Source organism: Aquila chrysaetos, chromosome 1 (assembly GCF_900496995.4).
Source record: "Aquila chrysaetos chrysaetos chromosome 1, bAquChr1.4, whole genome shotgun sequence".
Taxonomy (NCBI): domain Eukaryota; kingdom Metazoa; phylum Chordata; class Aves; order Accipitriformes; family Accipitridae; genus Aquila; species Aquila chrysaetos.
Window position 1 is genome coordinate 60,618,036 of NC_044004.1, and position 24,200 is coordinate 60,642,235.

The 24,200-nt window shown below is 42.5% G+C and overlaps 1 protein-coding gene across 2 annotated transcripts in view; it reads left to right on the forward strand.

Moving 5' to 3' along the window:
* Positions 1-24,200, forward strand: part of LOC115347147 (transmembrane protease serine 11E-like) — a 47,192-nt gene that overhangs the window by 3,155 nt on the left and 19,837 nt on the right. For both annotated transcript variants that reach the window (XM_030028197.1, XM_030028186.1), the window contains 4 exons: positions 5,323-5,444; positions 6,181-6,299; positions 19,364-19,431; positions 23,035-23,198. In XM_030028197.1, the coding sequence (XP_029884057.1) occupies positions 5,323-5,444; positions 6,181-6,299; positions 19,364-19,431; positions 23,035-23,198 (473 nt within the window). The remainder of the gene's footprint in view (positions 1-5,322; positions 5,445-6,180; positions 6,300-19,363; positions 19,432-23,034; positions 23,199-24,200) is intronic.

Here is a 24,200-nt window from a genome sequence, read left to right on the forward strand (position 1 = left end):
GAAATCTAGTCATCTTCATTGACTGAGCAAGCCCCAGTGTAAACCCAGCAGCTTTTCTGGCCTCTGCTGTTTTTATTAGAAGTGCCTCACTTTATTAATTTTTCACAGACAGTTTTATGATTGGGCATTTTGGGTCAGCATAAGCTTTTAAAATCAAGTCATTCTGCTTCCATCACATACTCCTTCCATGTCTGTATTTCTGGTTACACAGAGATCTTCATTCTGAATGAAGTCGAGCTAACGCAAAGCGTGGGACGGCTTAATTTGACATACTTCTGATACAAGACAATCTGAAAACTTCATGTGGACTGTGGACAGATTTGGTGATAACAGGGGGACATTTCATATCGAACTGAACATGGGAATTGTCCAGTTTCCCTGCCACTGGAGAAGTGCCTGGAGTTTCAGAGTCTCAGCTGAACCTCTTGTCTAAGGAACCTTCTCTAATTTCAGCAGCATTTCTCCCGTGAAGAAATTTGTCCATCTCTGTTCAGTGAAAATATATTTTGCTAGATTACAGCATCCCATTGTTTATCTACCCAGCCTAGCAATTGTTTATTATATATATAGTATAAAATACGGAAAACCTTGTTATTCAGCCAGAAATGTAAGCTTCCAAACTACAGGAAAAACTGGGTACTTTGGGTCTATATCAGTGGATATAAGCTGTCACAGATGCACACAAACTATCACAAAGGCAGAAGGGCTGGTCTGTTCTTTCAGACTTGCAGAACTCTTCAGGAGTGATGTAAGTATAGTTGTTTTACAGTGACATTTCACATACCAGTGAACAGATTTATCTCAGTAAACATTAAAACACCATCACTGTCCTATTATGAGTATATTTATATATTACAATTATTGCTAAGGCCGATACAGTGGTTTTATCATTTTTTTTTCTGAAAGCACCTTAGTAAGAGAGAAGTACCGCACGTATTCTAAAATTGTGGAGAAAATTTGTCTGTCTAAGCATGCCTCTCTTATAGGACTAAAACCACAAGACATTTAATAGCCCACAAGAGATCATCTCTAGGTGACTGTTTTGGGTTTGGCTGTTAGGCTGTCCTGTCAGCACCTTTCTTGAGCAGACACTTTCAGTGCGTGCATGCCAAAGCAGAGCCTGTGTTCTTTTCCATGCTGCATGCTGACTTAGCTAGACACTGCCTCTGATATGAAGCTCACTGCAGGTAATGGAGAGGTTCCCACAGGTGTCAGAGCGTGCTTTCTGCCCTGGTGAGAAAGACCTTTGAGATTTTTCCTCTGAAGCAGGTGGTTTGACTCGTAGAAGGCAGTTTTAATTCTGCTTCTTTGCAAGAAGTGAATCTAAATTCCAGTAGGTAAAAGACACTCTTACTTCCTTTGTAAACTAACAGTTTCAGGCTGTGGTGAGGCAAGTGCATGCAAGATTTATTCAATGCAATGTTTATGATATATTTATTGAAAGGCACCCTTAAAAAAAACAAGTTAGGATATTAGGTAAGGTTTTTAATTTTTCCTTGAGACTGACTTCCCCCCCCCCCCCCGAAACTCCTCTGTTACTAAAAGTCAACAGACATTATTAGCTGTGTCCCTCTAACGCCTGCCTTGTAAAATGCGTAAGGGGAGGCATCCTTCTGGCTCTGTGTTTATTGGCGTGAGCTCCTTGTTGAGGAAAAGGTTCCTTTGTGCTCATGATGGCTCGGAACACAAGTACGGAATGCAGGGCTTCACCTACTACCACTCAGGAAAGGTCTCAGCAGGTATTTCTAGGAAAATGCCAGCTGAATGCCAGTTGAAAAAGCCAAGACTGTGCTAGGAAATATTAGGAAACAAAGAGAGGACAACCAAGTAAAATTGTTATGTCAGTGTGGGCAATTTTATATCAGTTTTTCTTGTTTCTCTTTGTCAGCAAATATTTCACTCCCCTTCCTAATCGGACAAATCTTAATCTGGGATTTGGCAGTCTTTTGCCGAGAGACAAAATCCAGTCCCTGATTGCAGTGTATTTAAGATTACTGCACGGGCATGGTCTCTAGGAAAGAGCAGAGTCTCTGGGGTAGAGGGGAGGACCACGTAGGCTGCAGGCAGAAGGGACCCTGACAGAAAGCCCACTGAGGGCAGTGGGAGGCTTCCAGCTGGTATTTGGTTCAGGCTTCAGATCTCCGTTTCTGCTCTGGAGGATTTCAGTGACCTTCTCAGCTGGAGTGTTTTTAATCCTGCTGTGCATTTCTAGGTTACGCTCCTTGTTCGCTCTCTGTTGAGCAGATAGTTCCGAAGGAGTCAGCAGGGACTGCTTGACTCCTGATCTGAGAAAATAAATTCCCACCGTTGAACTTTTATCAGCTCTCTGCAGAGTATTCAGGCTCTGATGGGTCATCATGTGCATTGAAGCTGTTTCAGTTCTGGGGTAGTTAACTTCTCTTGTGTGTATTGAATCCCTCTAAGTACTGTCCAACTTTACACAATGGGACATGTTGTCAGATGAAATAATTCATCTTTGAGGAATGAACCTCAGGAAACAGAGCAAAGCAGCAATAAAGCTCAAAGTTAATGGGAATGAAAAAGTATTAGCCCAGCAATCTTTGTGGTTTTGTCTCACAGATGTCTTTGAAAACCTGGATTTGAAATCCTCCTGGTGTGCTCAGTCTGCACTTCTATTCAAATGGGGAAGCATCCAGATGGTACAGCCTAACCAAGGACATTTTGCTCAAAAATACCTGTTGTTTTTAAAACTAGTTTTTGTTTTTTAAAACAAATTAGGAATGGAAAGTAAACCTTAATAGTCATCTTGTCTTGTTATTTAAAAGGAAAGGGGAAAGTTTATTGAGAAAAAAAGGAAGGAAAAAAAAGACATCCCAAGTTCTGAAACAGCCCCCGCCCCCTAAGTGACTTGCTAAGATGTATTTATCAAACAGCTTCTCATCTGAGGAAATTCAGTTTAGAAGCTGATGCTGAGTCCCCTCTGCACCTCTTTGAAATGATTGTCTCAAACAGGTTTCATGAATTAAGTGAAAGTCACGTGTGTGAGTAAAATTACATGTGCGAGTTAACTGTTGTGGACTGGGGTTTCTGTTTGCTAAGTGGTAAAATGGAACTTGAAAGGGAAGAAATAAAGAATAAGAGTTATAAAAAATGTTATACTATGTAGAAAAGAACACTGAAAAGGTTTCAAGTTATATAGTACTCAATATTTAACTGTGTCCCAGCCATGTTACTTCTGGTCTGAAACCGCTCTTTCACTGATATGAGAGGCAGTAATTTCTTCACGTTCACCGACTGCGGTGTAGAGGTGGCATTCAGCCTTTCAAATGGGCTTCTCAAACCCAGCATTTTGGTTTGGGGCAATGCCAGGATCATTATAGCTGAAAGACCTTCTGAGTGTTTTTCCTTCCGTGCAGCTTAATCAAAACAACCGCTTTTCAAATGAGAGTATCCACAAGAATGAATGTGAGTAGGTTGTGTCAAGTTAAATGTGGTTTTTTGTTCGTTTTGTTGGTTTTTCTTGTAACTTAGTCTCAGTTTTGCAAAGCATATAAGCCATGCAAAGGACTACTAGCTGGAGTGGCGGGGAAAAAAAAAACAACAAACCCACATGACAAATTAAAGCTGAACTCACCACTGACTTTATGGTTTCACCTACAAGCTACTATTTAGAAATATTCTTCTTAATGAGGTAGAGTCCTGACTATTTATACCTGCGTATTTTAATTTCTCCAGTTAAAGTTTTAAGGCAACTTCCATACAGTAGTTTCAGAAATAACTTTGGAGCTGCTCTTCTCCAAACTCTTAATAGGACTGTTTAATTTCCTTTTTATTTTTTTTTTTCCTGCTGTGGATTCACAGATGTATTTTGAAGCAAGCCAGATGAGATGATAGATTAATTAATAGCCATTTTAGAGGGTAGCAGGAGTGAAGGAAATGCTAGCTAGGGGATCCAAGACAAGTCAGAACAGATATGAGTGACAAATGAGTATTCCCATTTTCATTCAATCAAATGTCACGATATTTAGCCTGAGTCAGTTGTTTTCCAAGCAGAAGTAATAAGGCTGTAATCATAAGGCTTTACAATGAAATTAAAATGAAATATCAGAACCTGCTCTGATATTTATATACAGTGCACAGTGTGCTTGTTCTCTCAAGCAGCTGCAGTGGTCGCTTGCAATTATTTTCAGCTTATTTTATTGTATTTAAACTTATCGCTCATGAGGGATGTGTTCCGGAAGTGAGCTATATGTACTTTGTTACGAATGTGGGAACTTGCTGAGATGCCTCGTACCTTCAGGCGAGGATCCCTGCAGCCTGCTTTCCTGGGGGAGGCTGTACCTTAACCTGCAGGTGTACGTGTTTGCATGAGTGAGGTAGCTGGCTCTAGAGCGAAGGACTCTTTGCCAGAAACTACGGCTTCCTGTTCTGTATTTTGTAATGGCTGATAACATAATAGGAAATGGCTTTAAGGATCTTCAGATGTCTTTGAGTTTATAGCCAAAGGCAGAATTTGCTGTAAGTAACCTTTTTTCAGGCAGTTTTTTTGCCTAACTATACTATTGACCTACTGACTGTTGACTTGCCTTGAGTTAATTTGGATTAGCACCTGTGTAATTATGAGCATGGCAGAGAGAAGTATCTGGCAAGGCTTCCCAGCTGTGTTCCCTGGTCTGCTCACATGTCCTTGCCCTTCCCTGTCACTCCATCACTTCAGCAAATACTGCTTAAAGCAGTGCTTGCCTTTTACTTTTAGATTTAGTCTGAGTAAAATAGGAAGCAGAGGCTGGCCCTCTGAAATCTCTTTATCTTTTTTGTCCAGCCCTGCTTTGCAGGCTGAAATGGACTGAGCAGCTTGGATAATGTATAGATATGTACTATATAAAGCATGGGACGCTTTTTTGCCAATTTTATTGCACAAAGCAGTTTTGGGAGCAGAGGTGCCAGTGTGTCTGTGGTAACTGATTTGTTTAAGCAATTGAAAGCTGTCTGCATTGCTGTATGAAAGTTCACCTAGCTGAAAACGAAGTTTTATTCTTGCAAATTTCCAGTCAGGGATCACATAAGAAAGTACTTAGTGGGGCTCCTATTTAATTTGGCCCATATAAGAAAAAAAACCCGCAAACCCTCAAACCCTGTCTGTGGTCCGTGACTTCTAGCATATCCCAACACCTATTTCAAAATAGTCTTGAGTCATGGTTTCATTTTCAAGGGTGTTGGGTGAGAAGTCAATTAATACTGCTGGGAAGAATCATCTGATGTTGAGGGAGAAAACTTGAGCTTCATTTTGCGGAGGTGGGGAGGGTTAAATAGAAAAGGATCTCTTCTTAATCTTCTCCCCTCGTTCTTATTTTCCTCCAGAATTCACCAGCCAGTCATCAAAATAAGACATCTTGAGCCCTGGAAAATTGCTCTAATTGTTATTGGAACAGCAGTGGCAGCAGCTATCACCATTGGTCTCCTAGTTTATTTTCTGGCATATGGTAAGTTTTATGTAACAAATCACTGTTCCTATGTTTAGTGCATTTCCTTTGTGCTTGTTGTGCCACACAATGCTGGGAGTTTGCTTTGATTAGTCTGTCTAAAGCTCATTTGGGGAAAAACCACCGGCTTCTCTAGAGCTCTCTTTCCTTCCTCATTTAGCATCTTTGCAGATCTCTTAGGAACATTTCCTGCTGTGCAGGGTGGTTTAGGGCTGTGGTTTCTGTTGGCTTTTGCTTGCTTTCACTCCTTTCACATCTTCGTCATGATCTACTTCTGTGATGAGGTCAACACACAAGCCTTCTGGTCTCCCTTATGCGAGTGACAAACAGAGCCTTCCACTTGTGCCTACCTGTGGTGTTTCTCTGTTCCCTTGCCCTCATCACCAGCAGCTGCCTGCCAGGGCTTGGCGTTGGGTGGGCGTACAGGCCAGGAAGGAAGGTAGCTGACCAGCAGGATTGCGATCCTGTGTGAGCCCACAGTGCTGTTGGCTGGCCCCAAATGTAACTTTTGGGACAACTGGGCTTTTTGTGCACTACTTGGCTTAGATCACCTAACTCAACTGAGTTCTTGCTCCTGGGCTCCTAGCTTTTGGAAGCTGTATTTGAATGGGTTGGATACAGTTGAAGGCTCATCCACTCCCTAGATGTCTGGGTATCAGTCAGCCCCAGGTGGTTCTCTAAAGTTCATTAGCCTGGGTGGTTTGAGTGTTGCCTGTTCCTCTGCTTTCCCCTACAGATCAGAAGCTGTTCTATTACAGTGGCAACATAAAAATCACCAACATCCGGTACAATAATGAATTGTCGAGACAGTCCTCAGGAAGGTTTAGAGACCTGAGCGAGAGGGTGGAGAGACTGGTAAGTTTGGACCATTGTGACTTTCTGTTATTAAGGACTGTGTGATAATACAGGAGTCACTAATATGAACAGCACACTCTTAGACCACAGGTGTCTGGTGTACCCTGAGCCCCCATGGTTAGCAGACCTGGGAAATGGATAGCATGAGAGTCATGATCATACCTGGCAGACCAGGCACTTGCCAGTCTGCTTGTTCCAGCATGTCACCTCTCTTTGTCCCTGAAGTGGATTGACAATAATCTCAGCTTCCTCCTATATCACTAATCATCTGTGTGTGTTTTCTCTTTCCCTGCCCTGAGCCTGGCTTTGTGATTTATGCCCCAGTGTCTCTAAGGAAAGCATGCTTTTACGCCCTCTCCTTGGGTGTAAAGGGATGGAGAACTCTACCTGGCAGGCTGTTGCTGTATGTTGAGAAAAAAATACACAAGCCCTTTTCCTGTGCCTTTGGTACGTTTTGTTGGGAAACCCTCCTACAAATAGCAGAGGCTGCTGAGTGGCTCTCAGTCATACAGTAGCTATGGAAATAAATAGACACATTGCAATTTCCTTTCTTGTTTTCTCTTTGAGACACTTCCCCACAGATGATAATTACAGAGTTCAGCTCTTTACAGCAATAAGCATGTGATTGTGCTTGTATCTTTTTGTGTTTCATTCATCAGAGTCTGATGTGTATCTCTTACCTCCTGTTTAGCAACCTTGCACAGATACTTAGTTAATAGGACAATCAATGCTGTGGTCCCCACTATCATTTAATTTAGGGCCATGCCACTTGCCCACAGCAAAATGTGAGCTGTGGTGAACATTGTTCTGGAGAAGTAGGGTGCTATATAGAGATTCAGCAGTGCTAGCGTCTCTTCCCAGCTCTACTGCTGAGAGCCTCGGAGATCTTAGTCAAGTTGTCCTCTTTTCTGTACTTGTTTCCTTTCTGCCCTCTTTGCCTACCGGGGACCGTACTGTATTTCCCAAGATCTGCTCCTGGTGTATGTCTGTATGTATAGATTCTTGCATAAGCTGCATTTACTTAGGTGCTGCCACTTTACAACTATTATCTAATAATTGCAGGCTTTTAACCTTGTGATATAGGACCTTGGAGAGGGAACGTTCTCCCTGACCAAGAAGACATTGTGTATTGCTGAGGCAGGAGGAAGGCAAGGGCTGGGGAGAAGTCTGAGGAATAACTCTTCATTGAGTAAAGTTGCATCCCTTTCTCTCAGTCCATTCCCTCTTCATTTTTTAAAAATGTGGCTCCTTTGGCAAAGAAATACTTATTTTAGCTAAGAAGTTCTTTCAAACAGAGTCCAATGCAGTCAGATTTCCTCTGAATGTGACTATTAATTTAGATGCTTGAATGGAAGCCAGTGCTTTAGAAGTCCTGTCTCCTCTATGGGTGTTGAGCACTTCTGACAGTAGTGACAGTAAATACCAGTGCTGGTTGAGCAGTGAGAACCATTATTTCAGAGCATGTTAATTGTAACTGATAAGTAACACCATAAACATACAGAGAACTGTGTTGCCTTTCCTTCATTCCTGTGACTTTTCTTAAGAGCTGTCTTTAATTCAGCCATTAACTTCTACCTCCCTCTCTCAAATTTGGTGAGTTCTTTGCTGTAATTTTAGGTCAGCTGATATAAATGGTACGGTTTTATGTCTTTAGCTCCAGGTGTTCCATCTAACAAGGATGTATGAGATTGAGAATTGTCCATAAGCTTATTTATATTGACTCCATACACTAATGAATAACAGTATGTTCCTTGCAAGTCTGATTCTTTACAAGCAAAACTCAGCTTGTGGTGATAAAAATCAAAGCAATCTTTCCAGAGTCAGAAATATCCTCTTGACTTCTTGACAGCTCAGAACAGCCACACTTCTATATTCACGGTTTTCATGCCACCTCTTTAACAGAGGATAGACTTGAGTTTTTTATCACATTTTCTGATTTGTCTGGGTTTACCAAAATCCTTTGCAGTCTTTCTCCAGCTGGTGTCAAGGTTTTGGGTGTCCAATCCTTCCCATCCTCATAGTAGTAACGATACCTTACGCTCATGTTGTGTAACAGTGAGTCAATGCAGATAAATGCAATGTCTTTCACAATACTTGGTGCAAAGTGAACAGAAGTGAATCATCTCTGATAATCAGAAGCATTCAAATTACCTGAGTTAGTGCAACTCCCTGCCAAGTGCTCCCTTCTCCAATCCCTCCCTGATGAAGCCTCCTTTGTTTGTCCCCAGAACAACCCTGAAAGGAGCTCTTTTCAGAGTTGATATTTCACCAGAAAAAATATTTTTCCTCCCATAGGGAAGTCATCCCATGCCTTCCTTGGGACTGGCAGCAAACGTTCTGATGTTTTCTTTTGTTTCCAGAGTTCAGTAGTAACACCCATTGTGTGAACGACATTCCTGACTCTCTTATCTCATTGAAAGTGGGAGGGAATGCAGCGAGATCATGCCAGAGAGCTGATGAAGCTGGTGCACTAGTCAACATCTCAGGGCTGACTGGAAAGTCTGGAAAATGTCTTGTGGGGTGGAGCTGGGGGGACTGAGGAGCAGATGATGAAATGTCTTTGCTCCTTGCCTGGCTTCCTGCAAGTGGCTGTGAGGGTTCCCTTTGTGTTCTCTTGAAAAAGCAGACCGGACTGAAAGCCACTGCAGAGAGAGATGTTCCAGCTCACCAGAGCCTCCTCATTTTTCTAGCTGGACCAGTCGTCCTTCCCTTGCCAAGCTAAAATGCACTGTGCCAGACCGTCCCCTCTTGCACTGGATAAAAAGGGCACAGTAACAACCTTCATGGCTCCTTCCCCAAGGAGCCTCTATTTTATAGTGGGTTCACTTAATGCTTGGCTGATATCCACAACTTTTACCCACTGGTTTTCTCCAACTCCTGCACCAGACTTGGATTTTTTTTTTCTTCTCCCACAAAATGTATTCATTCTTTTGGATTTCCCAAGAATGCCTTGGAGGCCCTAACTGCCCTCTTACTAACAGCATCCCGGGGGAGATTTCCAAGGCCCTGCTCTAAGCTTTGCTTCTGCAGCCCTTCTCACACCCCAAAGTGTGGAGGGAGCTGAGACAGCCAGCTCAAGATAGACCCGGGTGATGAGATGATCCCAGTTGCCTACTCTGGGCAGCAGCACTAACTGCTCTGTGTGCAGGGAGGAGGGTGGAGGGGCTTTGCATCCAGTGTGGAAAGTCATCTTTGACCCCAAGGTAAGGAGGTGTGCATTCAGAAGAGCTCAAAATTAGTACCTCATCAAGCCCATCTTAATGAGAATTGTCTTGGCTGAAGGCTGGCCAAGTGTCTAGTTGCGAGAGAGCAGTGGATACCAAGCAGCCACAGTAGGTTACCGCTTCAGTACATGGCTGGTTGCTAAATAGAAATGGACACCAGCCTTTACCCTGCCCACCAGTGACTTGCAAATGTACCCGTCTGTTCTTTTTACCACTACAATAACTTTGTGATACTTTCTCCTAGATGTTGTGGACTTGCCCCTCTTCAAGGACAACCTGTGCCACCTTTCTCCTTACACTAGTATCTCCCTGTCTCCTTCTCTTCTGGCCAGAGCTGTTCCCAGCCCTGCTGTCAGGCTGCTTCTCCCTGTCCCAGTCCATGTGTCTTTGTGGACTCTTGCATTAGACACTGTACCCTCCCCTGCTTCTGGGGCTATGCCCTGTCTATTATCCCCGACTCCTTCCTGCTCCCATGTGATGGTAAGCCAGGCTGTGGTTTGGGTGGATGGATGCTTCTCAGGTATGAGTGTAGCATGGCTCCCTCCTTGGCTAATTGGGTGGCTGGGGGAGAGGCAAGGTGTTTGTTTTCTCTCCGTGAGTGCCTCGAGCTACGGAATGGACTGGCATGGATTTGCCCTGCCGTCTCATCATCCGCAAGGCACCTGGGCTCTTCCCCTATCCTTCCACCGTCTGAAACCAACACAGAACTAACTGGCTGGATCTGGGCAGAGTGGTTGGGGATTGTATTAAGAGGATACCTGGGTAATTCCCCGGGGAAACTACTGCCTATCCCAATATTTCTATTGAAGTAATGGAATTTCATCAAGTGATTCTTGCCTCAGGACTCAGTGTTGTGTGTCAGGACATCTCTCTTAGAAACAGACATCTTGCTTCAGTGACTTCAAGTGATAAGAGAATCTTCTGTGCCTTAAGTACAGACATTGGGGAAAGTTTTTAATGAATACAGCTGTTGAAGTTTGTCCTGCCTGATAGAATTGAATTAGTGTGGGTTTAATTTAGAAATAGTGTCTCTATTGGGTATGGCAGGGACACTTGTGATACCACAGGAAAGTGCTGCAGAATAGTTCTGATAACTGTGCCTGTTCTTGGTTGGTTTAAGGACTCACTGATGAGTCCCTGTACTGGAGCTGGTAAGGAAGGAGGCAGTTTTCTCCCCTGGCAGACAATGATTTTAGAGGTTGTTAACACATTTCTCTCACTACGAGGAGAGAGAAGCAGAGGGGCAGGCAGGTGCCGTGCATCTCCACCCCCCCCCCCCCCCCCCCCATTCTTTGTGCTGCTAGGGTGAGTGAGGATCGCAAGGACTGTCAAGTGCAGCATTTGGTACTCAGTAGTTCTCTGCAGCTCTGCACCATCCCTGCCACTTTGTGGCTCACAGCTGGGGCTTGTTAGCTGAATCCAATGCCTCTGCTTAGCGGCCTCCTGGGCCACCACCGCAAAGGACACCAGTGGGGTGCAACGGGAGCTCACTTTGTCCTCTGCATCCTCAGTGGTGCAGATTCTCAGCTGCTTCAGCACAATTCAATTACAACCAAAGCACCACATTTTCCCAGCCCCCAGCCACTGATATCTCCTCTCTGCAGACAGGGAACTGAGCTGGAGAGAGTTGAAAGGCCAAATTCATAAAGCCACTTCAGCACCTGAGAAGAGATCCCCAGAGACAGGAAAGAATTTTTCAAGTGCCTATGGGTGGGTAATCAGGAAAGGACACACTAAGTTCCTTTGGCACACTCAGGTTTTATTCACTCTCATCAGGGTACTTGAGTTGCTTTGTGTTTGTTCTCTCTTAATTCCCATGTAGACACTTATGCTTCCATGGAAAGCAGAGCTTTAACACCTGATAACCTTGTTTGGTGGATGGGTTAGCCTTCAACAGAATGCTTGTAACTGACAGACATGCTACTTTATACCCAGTGATAAGCTTGCAGCCATCCTGATATTAGGAAGTACCTTGTATCATTTGAGCTGTGAATAGCTCACTGTCACATCTGCAGGGCCAAAGCCTGAAGTACTGGCTAAAGTTTCCATCTGAGCAGAACTCAAAGGAAGCCTAGCTGAAAAGACGGCCAGCAGCAGTGAGTGAGTAGATGAGACTGCTGGTTTATGACATGTGGCCTTTTCAGGGTCAGACGTGACTCAAGTCTTCCTGAGGAGCAGAAGTGTACATGTGTGTATTTGGAAGAGAGAGGGAGGTGAAATACAAATTACTTCAGAGCCAAGAGCTATCTGCAAAGCTGGCTGAATCTGTACACAAGGTGTGTTTGTCACACCTTCCATGTCGGTGCTAAGGTAAAGCTCAGAAGCATGTGGCTTGCTCGATCAGTGCCTTATGGTCCTTGGGTCAGGAGGTTAATTCAGTAGGAGCAGATCTCCAAGGCAGCAGGTTTTTGTAACAATCCTAAAGACTATTTGCTCTGGGAGACCAGACTGTGAGGACCAATTTAGAGGTGATAACTGAACATGCCCCAAGAAAAGGGAGTGTGCTGAGGTTTAAGGGAGTCTAACATGACTCTTTTTTACAGCAAGTTGAAAAGTGCAAGTTTTTACAAGTAACATGGAGCTTCATTTGCTGTATGTGTGCTGTTCGCCCCCCCCCCCCCCCCCAACACTTCTTTTCACCTCTCAGCCCCTGAAACAAAAGAAAATTGAAGGTGAATTGGACAGATCACAGAAAGATAAATTATGGTAGCTGCAGCAGCCAAATCTTTCCAAGGACTTTTCCAAGTCTTGCAGCACCCGGACCAAACTGAGTAAGGATGTTCCTGGTTGTAGTAAGTTTCAAAAGAGATTTGGTAGTGTTTTCAGATACGGATCCCCAAATTTAAACACTAAGTCCTCATTTAAACCCATGCAGTCCTAGGCTCTGTATGGTCTCCCTCAAGTACTTGCTTATTACTGATATAAGGTGAAAAGAACGGAACTTTTATTGAAAGTTTTTCTTGTTCTTCACTGAAGGCAATTTTATTTAAAAGTGCATCTATAGTACAAAAGCCAGAAAAATGAAGCTTTTTAAATGAATCTTTTTAAAGGCTTTTTAATAATACTTTCCCTTTTTTCTTGTTCTGCAAAATAATGTTGTAAAATGGACAAAAAAAAATCTTTTATGTATGTAAAAAAGATCTTTAAGATTAAGGAGCATTTTGAGAAAAAAAATCCTAAAATAAATCTAGGGCATTTGACAACTTCTGCTTTAAAAGCTTTATTTTAAGTGAATGATTCTCGCAAATAGGAAATACTGTCCTTGGACTACCATGGTACAATAAGGGTGCCCTCTATGGGTGACTGGGGCTAGAAACAGAGCAGAAAGCATCTTTCCACGGTAATTCAGCCAACTGGGAAACATGGCAATGTAACAGTGGCCAAGATGACAGCATGGCGACTTGTTTGTTAGCTCTAGAATTAGAGGTTGACAGCATACTCGACTGTCCGTGTGTATATATACAGGTGTGGCCTTAAAGATATAGGTGAAATGCTGCATACCGAGAGAGGAAATAACTCACAGAAAGCACTTGCATCTCATTTGTGATGCTTTTTTCAGAAATTCCTATTGAAATCAAAAGAAGAAAAAGACCACTGGCCTAGGCATAAATGGCATTGATTTAAAAACTGAGATGCTTTCTCGCTTTAACTTTTGTTTCCAGGTTTGCCTGTTTCCACAGGTCACAGTAGCACAGGGAGCTAAAAAAATATTGAGGGAAAAGTACAAAGTACTTTTTAATGCTAGCATGAGTTGATGCAGTGTAGTGCATAAAGCTGTAGCTTAGTGTTTTTCCTCACCTGTAAGATCTCAAACTGTCAGCATGCTCTACCTAAACAGCATGAATTTCTGGGATGAAATGGTTAGTTATCAACAATGTGCCCAATATCCAACTTTTTTCTAACTTAAATTCAATGATCCTTCAACTTCATTGATTCTTTGACTTATTAATACAATGTAATTTTCTCAAGTAATAGGCATACAGGCTGATTTTTTTTCTCATTTTTTTCTTGGTTCATCAAGGCAGAAGGTCTAATAAGCATGTACAAAGCCAGGAAAATCATGAGAAGACACCCCCTACCCCTCCACCCCCCCCCAACAAGTAACTCTAATTCAGATCCAGTGTGTGGCAAGAAAAGCTATAAAATGTGCACAAGGAAAATGGATGTGAACCTGAGCTGGAAAAAGGAATTCAAAATGGAATAAAGGGCACTTATCAATAGTGTGTGTGATTAAGGGTAGAATCTTATCTTAATTATAGACCTACAATCAAGAATTACTGCATTGTTTACAGGTAATTAAATCAATGAAGTGATTTAAGATGTGAACTGGTGTCACCGAGATAAAAATCTGGCCGGTCAAGAGAGTGGTTGTTTAGAACACGGTGTCAAAAGCGAGAATCCAAATTCAGTACTGAACTTGCACAGTTGATGGTATTTGGGCACTTGTAACCTGAATACATCACCATTGATCTTCCTTAGATTTCATAAAACTATTCTTTTCCTAAGAGCTATTCACTCCTGTATTTCAGCTCCTTACCTCTAAGTGTTGCTTAAAAAAACCAGAGGGTGCAGAGTAATTTTCCTGGGAAAAGCATACTTTTTGGGAAAAAAAACCCAAACCAAAACACACAAAAGCCCTTCTCTGGATATTGACCCAGATGGTGTTCTCTCCAAAGTTGATTTTCTCTCCAAAAGTTGGAAAATCTCCTTCCTAAGTGGACAAAATTTCAATAGCAGTGTGAAAGTTTTAGGAAGGTAATTATGGACAATTGAAAGCAGGGAGTAGGAATGGGAATACTTAGGTGACCTTAATTCCAGCTATAATGAAACTCTCATGCCATTACATGCCTTTGAGATTGGTTGCATGAGGCATAAGCATGGTACTTTAAATCCTGACATTATCCCATGTATTAGTCCTCTTAATTTCTTTTATCCAAAAGCCCAACCATTTTAGGAACCAATGTACAAGGTCAGTTATTTCTCTTTTGCCTCCAAGAACCATCCAGCTGAGCTCCTTATTTTAGCGCAAAGTTGGATAGTGCTTACTCACCTCCCAGCTTTAGCAGTCCAATTAGTTTAAATTCTATGAAGAATTTGTGATACCATTTGCATATGTATAGGATCACACTGCTCTTGCCTGCCATGACACATGCTTTCTTTGTGTACGTATGGTTTCTGAGGGGAAGTTTCTGATCTTCTGCTTTGCTGGAGGCCCCAGGACGGTTACACTTGCTCTCCTTCAGGCCCATTTTCTTTGCCTCGGGAAAGCACTGTGGCTGTAGGGCTGTCGCTGCTGTGAGTAGTTGCTGTCTCTGATTCTAAGGGGAGTGTGATGTCCACATCCTGGTTTGGAACAGTGCCGGGTTAATTTTTTGCTGTCCCTGTCTGTCTTTCTCCTCCCGCCCTCTCTCCCTCTAATCTCTGGCAGGGTTCCCAACTAACCCCTCAACTGAAACCGGGGCAGGAGATATATCAGGTTGTCAAGGGAGCTGCTACTGCATTTGCATTATGGTCAGCTCTGGGGGTCTCAGCAGGTTGAGCTGTAAATTGGATGCAAATTGGCCAGCAAGTTGGGTGCTAGGTACAGAACTAACACAACTGATTAGTAGTAACTCATACTGTGTGATTGCCACAAAAGTGAACCAGGCGGTATGTTCCAATTAATATTTATAGTCAAAAAGCTTTAAAAATCACTAATAATAGGCTTTACATCCTAAAGAGCTAGTGAGGCAAGAGGAAGAATGTAGTACGAGGATAGCTGTTGGAGGACTACACTGGCAGCAGGCAAAAGAGCAACAGTACTGAGCAACAAAAGGATTTGTGCTTCCAAACCTACTGAATGCTTTTGAACATCCCACGCAAGTACCTCAGTGGGTTCAGCAAATATTCCAGAGGAAAGTTCTGTCAAACTAGATTTAAGATAAACTTTTTGATAAATCCTGTTACCCTGTGTGCAGTGGCAGAGCAGTGTGTGGTGGGAGAATGCAAGGGCTGACACAGCCAACCCTTCCAGACCCAGTTACACATCTGGGCAAGCCCAGCTCATGTCAGCCCTGTCCTATGCTGGAGAAACGGGATCCCTGTCGCATGTGGCCTACTGCCAGAGCTTGGGGGTTTTTTGGGTCCCAGGGAGGCAGGGCATATTGAGCAACTCTGAAATTATGAAGATTTTAGTAGGTTGCTCACAGGCCTCAGAGGGTTGGCCATGGTGCAACATGAGAAAAAGAGGATAATGATGAGATCTGGAGTTATTCAAGATAGGATAGGAAAACAAGTCTCATTCATCAATGTGTAAAGCAACTTCTGGTTGCAAGGAACAAGGAAGAATTTCCTTTGTGGCTAGGCTTGTACAGGTGGGAATGTTTTGCCTTCTTATTGCACCTTTAGTACTAGCCACTATTAGTTACTGTATTGCACAGATGGACCGGTGTTAAGGAGTGAAGTCCAGTTTGTCTTAGAAAATTATACTGCATGGAGAGAAGCTTTGTAAAAAGGATAGAGGATATGAAATTAAATTGAGGAAATACCAGATGGCATTAAGCTAAACTAGCCAGCAAACATTAACTTAAAGAAAATCTTGTTTGGACGAATGCTAAAATAAAGGCTGTCAGGAAAGTGCTGCTCACTTGAAAGGAGCAGGACTTGGCACTTGGTTAAGAATGCTCATAGGCCTTGCCTGCAGCAGCAACTGTCACCATTGAGCAGTTGCTAGACAAGGGCCAGGAAAACAAGTGAGATGCACTTACATCAGTGGTGAATTTAAGGGATCTGGTCATGACAGCGTCACTTTTGAGTGGCTGTAATCAAAGCAAAATGCTTAAAATGAGTGTAGATGCTTTGCCCAGGCAGGACTGGGTCTCGCCTAATTACTGGGCAAAGTTCTAGTTGGGTTCCAGGGTTGTGACTCAAACTGAAAAGAAAGCTATAAGCAGGCTGGAGAGAAATGTTTACTGTTTGGTATGGGTATGAAAGGCTTTACTGGAAGGCGAACAGTAAAAATATGAGACAGAACATTGATCTTTGAAAGTCATTATCTGAAGGCATCTTGCTACATCTTTTCCTCTTACATAAACTCTGTATGAATATAAAGATTACTGTTAATAATTCAGGTTACCAAAATCATCCTTGAAGGAAAGAGGAGATCTGGGACAGATTCATATCTGTCAAATGAATTCATCAGCACATGAGAGATAGGGGCCACAGTGCAGAGGTTTGGCTAGCATATCTCTCCTGATAAGATGCAGCAGATTACAAAAGTAAAAAACACCAGGTCAAGTTTGAAGGTGTTAAAGGCCCTGCAAGGATCACTGGAAACAAAACTACTCTCCAGTTGTTTTTTTAGTCTATTGGTGATGTATAACTAAGGCAACTCTTAAGGAGGGGAAAGTTAGTGACAGTATGCAGCCGGAAGAGAAACGTGGCTACTCTCTCATTCAGTTATGAAATTGTGAAAGAGAATGGAAGTAACACAAATCCAGTAATTTTGTTATCATTTTAAATCATATGCTTACTGGTCTCTCCACAAAAATAACTAACATCCCTTTTGGATTGAATTTTCTGAAAATAATGTCTGTTGCTGATAGTTCAGTTGCATTTGGACTCCTTAGAGTCCTTTCATAAAAAGCACTGTGTGTAATTGTGTTTTGTCGGATGCTACTGGAAATCTCTGTCTTTGCTGCAGCAAGCACGTGGTGTTCCTGATCAGACTGTATAGAACAGCTAGGAAGTGGTCCAGGGTGAGGAGAAAAAGAGAAAGCTGAACATGTCAGGAGTACAAAAAACACAATCACATGAGCTGCTCAGGCTGTAGCAAAGATACACAAGAGAATGGGTGACAGAAGTATCTGTATCTGCTGCAGAAATGCAGGTGGAAACTGTAGCAACAACACTTGCAATCTCTGAGACGAGACAGTACAGTCAGCTTGAAAACACCATTGCCACGAGGAGATAAAGGATTCAGGAATGTCATATTGACTTAACCCTCCCTTGCAAGGGATTGTGAATTCTTGCTCTCTTCAGTTCCAAGCTTAAAGACAGCCTGCTTTCGCTTTACTGTTTAGCAATGTAGAAGCTTGAGATGTACCTCAGCCCAACTCAAGGCTCTTTTGTTTGCAAAGCACTCTGCAAAGAAGCCCCTGTCCCAAAGATCTCAAAAGTTCTCAGAGGCAGTGCAGCCAAAGATAGCACATGCCATTGTGTGCCACAAAGCTGGCAGTGCTGCTTAACTACATGCTTCTGCTTATACAATCATCAGTGAAGCAGTTAACACTGTGACAGAAAACGATGAGCAAATGTAATCATTAGAAAAAAAAAACCCAAACCACCACGACTTTTTGTCTGAGGGCAAATACTTCCAGTAACCAAGGGCGGGGGGGGGGGCATGGAGTGGCACAGACTGCAGAGTTAGAGGAAACAAAACACTTCATTCTTGATTTCTAACTGTATGCCACATAAAATGCAGTGGTAGCAGCTGGCAATCTGCGAAGTGACAAGTTAAAGTGCATTCTGCGTATATACAGTAGCTTGTCGCAGTTGATCTGGTTTTTTTCCATGGAATTTTGTCTTTTCCAAATGCCTAAGTAATTCCAAATAACTGCCAGTAACAGCAAAATAAAAGATGAGCTCAATGCATGACCACTAAGAACTTTTCTTTTTTATCCTTACTAATGTATGCTTAAAATCACCTTAAAATAATAAAATGTGCAGTTTTCATCTCGAAATTATTCTGCTTCAGTATCACTGTGTAATGACATGAGGCTTCATCCTATGACAGCCAAAGCTGGAAAGAGGGTCTTTGTGTTCTTTGGGAGGAATCACCCCCAGATTTCATGCTTACATGCTTGTTTCTGTATCTGAAAGATTTCAACATACTAGAAGTTTGAGAACCATTACCTTTTCTTTCCTTTGGAAGACAGAAAATCTGGAAATTTGGCTAAATCAGACAACCTTTGTGGGCTAAAAACTACAAAAAAGACAACTTGCATGATTTTGTAAAGCATTTCTACGTAGTTTTTTCTGTAATGCATTTGATGTTTACAGGACACGTTTGATTTACTGGGTCTTGCTGATAGGAGGAACCGCATAACTCACTAGTGACTTTGCTATTTCTTAATACTTCAGTGATCCTGAGCCATTCCTGGCAGAATTTCATGACACGTTATATCACACTGCACTCTCTCAGACTGATCACGCAATCTTGAGGCAACGTTCAGCCTACAGCAGGATGTGGTTAAGCAGGCACCAGCAAAGATGTCATTTGGGGATTGATTCCTTATGAGTCCTAGGTTTCTGATTTCTGATGAGAATTGCTTGACAATTCTCCTACCATGTGGCAAATCACAAGGGTATTTGGGGGATATAATTTGAGATCACGAGTAGTTTTGCTGTAAGTTTCTATAGGACCAAGGATAAGTGCTGTACCAGAAAGGACCCCTACAAGAGAGGCTCAGTGCAGTGCAGAGCACAGCATGCTGCATCCTTTCTGTAGGCCATCTTTAGGAGGCTGTGCTTTGGGAGATTGCAGCAGCGTGTTTGAAGGATATTTATGAATGTCTTTCATTATGTCTGGGAGTGGACGGGACCGCACTGCAGTGGCACACTGATGCAGCCATAGGATATTTAGAAAAATGAGTTAACTTTTTAGGATGTGCCTTAGGCCAAATGGGGAACGGTTAGAAAAAGTCTGTGGCAAATGTTATCTAGAGGCTGGGCTGGATTACATTTCTTGGCTCTGTAAACTGTGAGTTTGTAACTGAATGCTGTTTTCTGAACGCTCCTTCCAGCAATATGTCTGTTTCCCTCCTTTTTTGTTGTTATCTTATATTTTTCTTTTTTCAACAGATCGACAAGACATTTTACAATTCCATTTTAAGGAAAAAATACATCCGTTCACGCTTAATCAGAGTGAGGTATGTGAGATTATAATAAATGCACGCAGCTGAGACAAAATGAAATGTACACCAAGCAAAGTGCAGTTAGAGAGCCATTTGATCTGATTTAGTAAAGTGTATTTTATGTAAAACTGGTGCATAATCCCCAGTTGAGCATAATCTTATTCTGAACCATGCCCTTCTTTGGATCTTGATGCAGAAGATAAACTTCAGTCAGTCCAAATTCTATACAAGTTTGTGTTCAGATCTTGAGCAAGCTTTAGCTAATAAAGCAGCTATAACTTGAGCTATCTAAAAATAAAAAGCATTTTCAAAACTATTTCCTTCACTGTAATGCGGATGTCATTTTACTTCTAGTATTGCTCCTGTGCTGGGCTTGTCAGGTAAAACCCAAGCATGGCTGTGCTGGTTCAGAAGGTCTCACTTGTCACTGTTGTGTCTCAAAGAACTGGCATAAGTAGATGCCTAGGGAACAGTAGCAGCACAACAGACATGTATGATAACTGCTTCTTGGTATGCTCCCTACCTCCAGCTATTTACCACTTGGAATTTCCTGAAGTGGTTGTGGTTTGTTTAGCAGCCCCCAGTGGAGTTATTTTCCAAGGACTTGTCCAGTCTCCCCTGGACTCTTGAAATTCGTGCACCTCAGTCATTTAGTAAGGAGTTACTTGTGAAGAGCCACCTTCTTTGTATCATTCAATGGCCCCTAGTTCTTCTGCTGGAAGAGGTGATGACAAGTTGATCTCTATCCCTTCTCTCCGTGCAATTAGTCGTATCGGACACTCCCATCGTATCGCTTTTCTCTCTTGTACCCCATGAGCTCTACTGTCTCTTTCAGTTGAAAGTCCCAGGCTGTTCAACCATTCTTTGCAGGAACTGTTCCTTGTCACCCTGCTCCCGTATCTCTTTCAGGTCTGCTGTCCCTGCTTTTTGAGATGAAGGGGTCAGACCTGTGGCTGGGATTATGATTGAGCAATGTTGTTTGGGTTTTTTTCTCTTTTATTCTCTGTTCATTTGCCAAGAATATCTGATATTCTATTGGATTTTTTGACCACTGTTGAGTGCTGAAAGTGACCTTTTTATAGAACTGTCTATTGTAATATTAGGGTCTTGTTCCTGAGTGACAGTGCCCATCGCTTTGCAAGTAAACCTTGAATGTCTTAATAATCACGCGCTAAAGCTGCAAGACTAATGACAGCAGCCTTGAGATCTTATTCTTGTGAATGTATTTCTCCTGGTTCTTCTATGGTTTGTGAAATCCAGCCCCCTGCTCTACCTTAGCTTAATGCCCAGTTAGGCAAATCACACAAGTCATTATTTGAATGTAGCTTTAGGAATATTTTTCAATACTGACTAGAGTGTTACAAGTGTAGACAAGGTGATTTAAGGATCCAAGAGGCCAATCTGCAGGGAGAATATTTTTCATTACTTCTTGTTCCCAAGGACAGATGGAGGTATTTACTGTGGTGTTTGCTGTGTTGGATGCAAGACTTGTATGCTCCAAAGCTTGTTTACTTTTTCAAATATACAAGCTTTATGGCTCTTGAAGTGCTCAGACTGCAAGCTCTTTTAGGAAGGGTCATTGTTGTGAATTTGCTTGAAAAGCATTGTGCATGTTTTTTGGCTCAGTATAAACAACGCATTAGTAATAATGCCCACTGCTCACTGAGAAAGACAAAACAAATCTTGACTAGGTGTCTTTGGCTCTAGACCTTTGCTATATAGTGAGTGATTCAAGGCGGGCTGTACTTACCTGAGGGTTTCGAGAGGTGTGGTGTGCTTGCAAGAGTTGATACAGTAATTCCAGTGTGGCACAGCACAGGAAGAGGAGTGGGGGGAGAGGTGCGGGAACACCTCAGAAATGCAGAGCAACACCCACAGTTGGATCAGATAATATCTGGAAAATAAATGGAGTGGCAATCACGCTGAAGTTGGCACAAAGGGAAAAAACAGCCTGTTGGAAAGTTCACGTATAGCTACTCAGTCTCAATTATGAGATCCTTGAGGCAAGGAACGTGTCTTTCTGCTCAGCTATGAAACACTCGGCATGCCTTGGTGTGCTCATAGCACATGGCCTTTTATTTGCCCTTCACTGGCAATAGCAGAAATGTCTGTTTCATTTTGGTGCATGTTCCTTTCGAAGATCATAGCCTGATTGCATGACTTCTGTATAAGCTACTTGTCTTCTATTTTTAATTATCTTATTTTTCCTTTATATAATTACAAATTTCCAAGTATCATGGTTTAAACCCAGCCAGCAACTAGGCACCACGCAGCCGCTCATTCACTTTCCCTCCACCCCGCCATGGGATGGGGAAGAGAATTGGAAAAAAAAGTAAAACTCATGGGTTGAGATAAGAACTATTTAATGACTGAACTCAAATAAAATGTAAAACTAACAATAATAATAATAATACTAGTAATGAAAAGGAATAAAATAAAATGAAAAAAATAAACCTAAGAAAAAAACCAAGTGATGCACAATGCAATTGCTCACCACCTGCTGACCGATGCTGACCGATGCCCAAGCAGCAATCCACCCTTCCCGGCCAATGGGCTTATCTCACTGTCACAAAGGTAGTGAGATATAACTGGAAGATCTTCTCTTTTCCTTTCCCGTCTGAATGATGCTTAAGAGAGAGCAGCCTGCTTTTAGCTTGCCCCTTCTATGAAGTAACTGTGATTCCACCTGTTGTGGGCTGTGTCATTGCTTCTTGGCTCAGGCAGGAGAAAGCACAGGAGAGAAGGTTCTCAGTGCATGCTCTTATCCTCCCTGTGTAATGACCAAGGATAAGCCATCTGCAAGCACAGAGCAAGATTTACTATGCCAGATCAGACGCTTTGGTGTTTGTAGTCTAGCATTCAGTCTCTTGCAGTATCTGATGCTTTAAGGAAAAATAAATACTACTACCAGGTGAATTCAGTCTGTTGGAAGATTTTTCTTCCTTTCCTTTCCTCTGATCTTACATAAAAACTGTGGAAATGTGTGTCCCAGTGTGGGTGCCGCTTGTACTTTTCAGTGAGATGTTAAAGGCCCCTTTTGTGGTCCATCTCTTGGACTGTGATAAGTAGATTGTGGATATGCTGCTGATTTTCATTTATTGTTGCATAACGTGAGGTTATTAGTCACGTTCTCCCAAGAGATTGCAGTGGTGGAATTGGGTTGTGTGGTCAAGTACCTTTCTGACAGTGATTGGAGATTTTTATTCTGTGTATGTATGGAACCCTGGAAAGGTGTGTCTAGATACCATTAACCATCTATCTACCTGATGTTTCTGAAGTGCTGTGTATCCAGCTTTTCACTGCAGTCAAATCAGTTCATTCCCTCCTGCTCTTGTGTCTCAAGCATGCCATCAGTGACTGCTTTTTAGACTCCATTATAATATTGTTCTGGCCATTTGTTCACGGAAAGCATCATGCCTTCTTCTAGCCTGACATGTTTGACCATTCAGCATTTGCTTGGATTTCTTTTGGCAACACCTTCTCTCAAAAATGTACAAAATGTTCAAAAATGTATCTAATCCTTTATGTTACATTGCCATTGCTAGAGCAGCTAAGATAAAAAGTAAGAAATGCAGAAATGGGCTGAAGGTAACCACACTGTGTTTCGTTGGTTTGTAGCCCAGATGCTGATGGTGTCATGGCAGAGGCTTTGCTCACATTCTGGTTCTCCTCCACGGATTCTAGAGAAGCATTGCGAGAAAGAGTTGAAAGGATCTTACGGAGGGGCCTGAAAAAATACAGAGGGCCCCTGCGAATAAATGTCAGATCTTCTACCATCTCAAGTAAGTATATTACATCTCTCTTAAAGGTAGTTCTTGCCCTTTTCTGATGGATGAGACTTGATTTTTCCTTTCTGATGATGGCTGTTACTGAGTCTGAATGACAGTCTTTCCTGCTCATTAAGTTAGAACAAAATCAGTGGCAATGTATAACCCCCTTTTAAATATGTCTTAAATATGGATAAACAGGGGCAGTTGCTTTGTGGCCTTGCAGTACAGCCTTAGCCTCCCTCCAAACTGCAGTACTAACCTTATGCTACTATCAGGATGAAGAGTAGGAGCCTCACCACAGTGCTTCAGTACACGGCAACACAAACATGCTCCCTTGGTCTTTGCTTCTCTGAGGAGCCTGAAAGTGCAGAAACTATGCTTGGATGACAGTGGGGAAACAGCCAATGCACTGAAGAAGTGTATTTGGTGGGAGGATCAAAATCCTTGCAAATTCCCCAGGGGAAAGGGAAAGAAACGGAAAATGTTCTCATCTATATGACTTCTCCGCTGAGGATCTAGCCCCTTCTTTGCAAAGCAGACCTGCATGTGCAGGATATGAAAATTAACAGCACTATCTTTTTGATTTAGTGAATTACCAAACAGACACTGAAAGGCAGGTTTCCCTCCTCTTCTACGCTTCTGATCTGTTAGAGATTTTTTGTGCAGGCTTAGACTCTTGTCTCTGACTTGGCTTCAGTTATATATAGGCAGCATTTTTTCTGGATGTCAGACTTTTCAAGAGTGAGCTGCTAGTTGAAGGGAAGGGGCAGGTACTTGCTCCATTTGTTTTTGCAGACCTTTTGCTTACTCCTAGCACAAGGGTGACGGTACAGCACATGGGTGGCTACTTGCTGCTTGCTGTTCCACACCAGACTACTTAAACCAGCAGATATCTGCAGAGGCCAGACAGCTGTGTTGAAACACAAGAAGCCTCGGCCAGATTCCATGCTGGATGGATCCAGACTTCCTCCCACTCAGAAATGACCAGGAGCAACCTCTTGTTCTGCCTCTCAG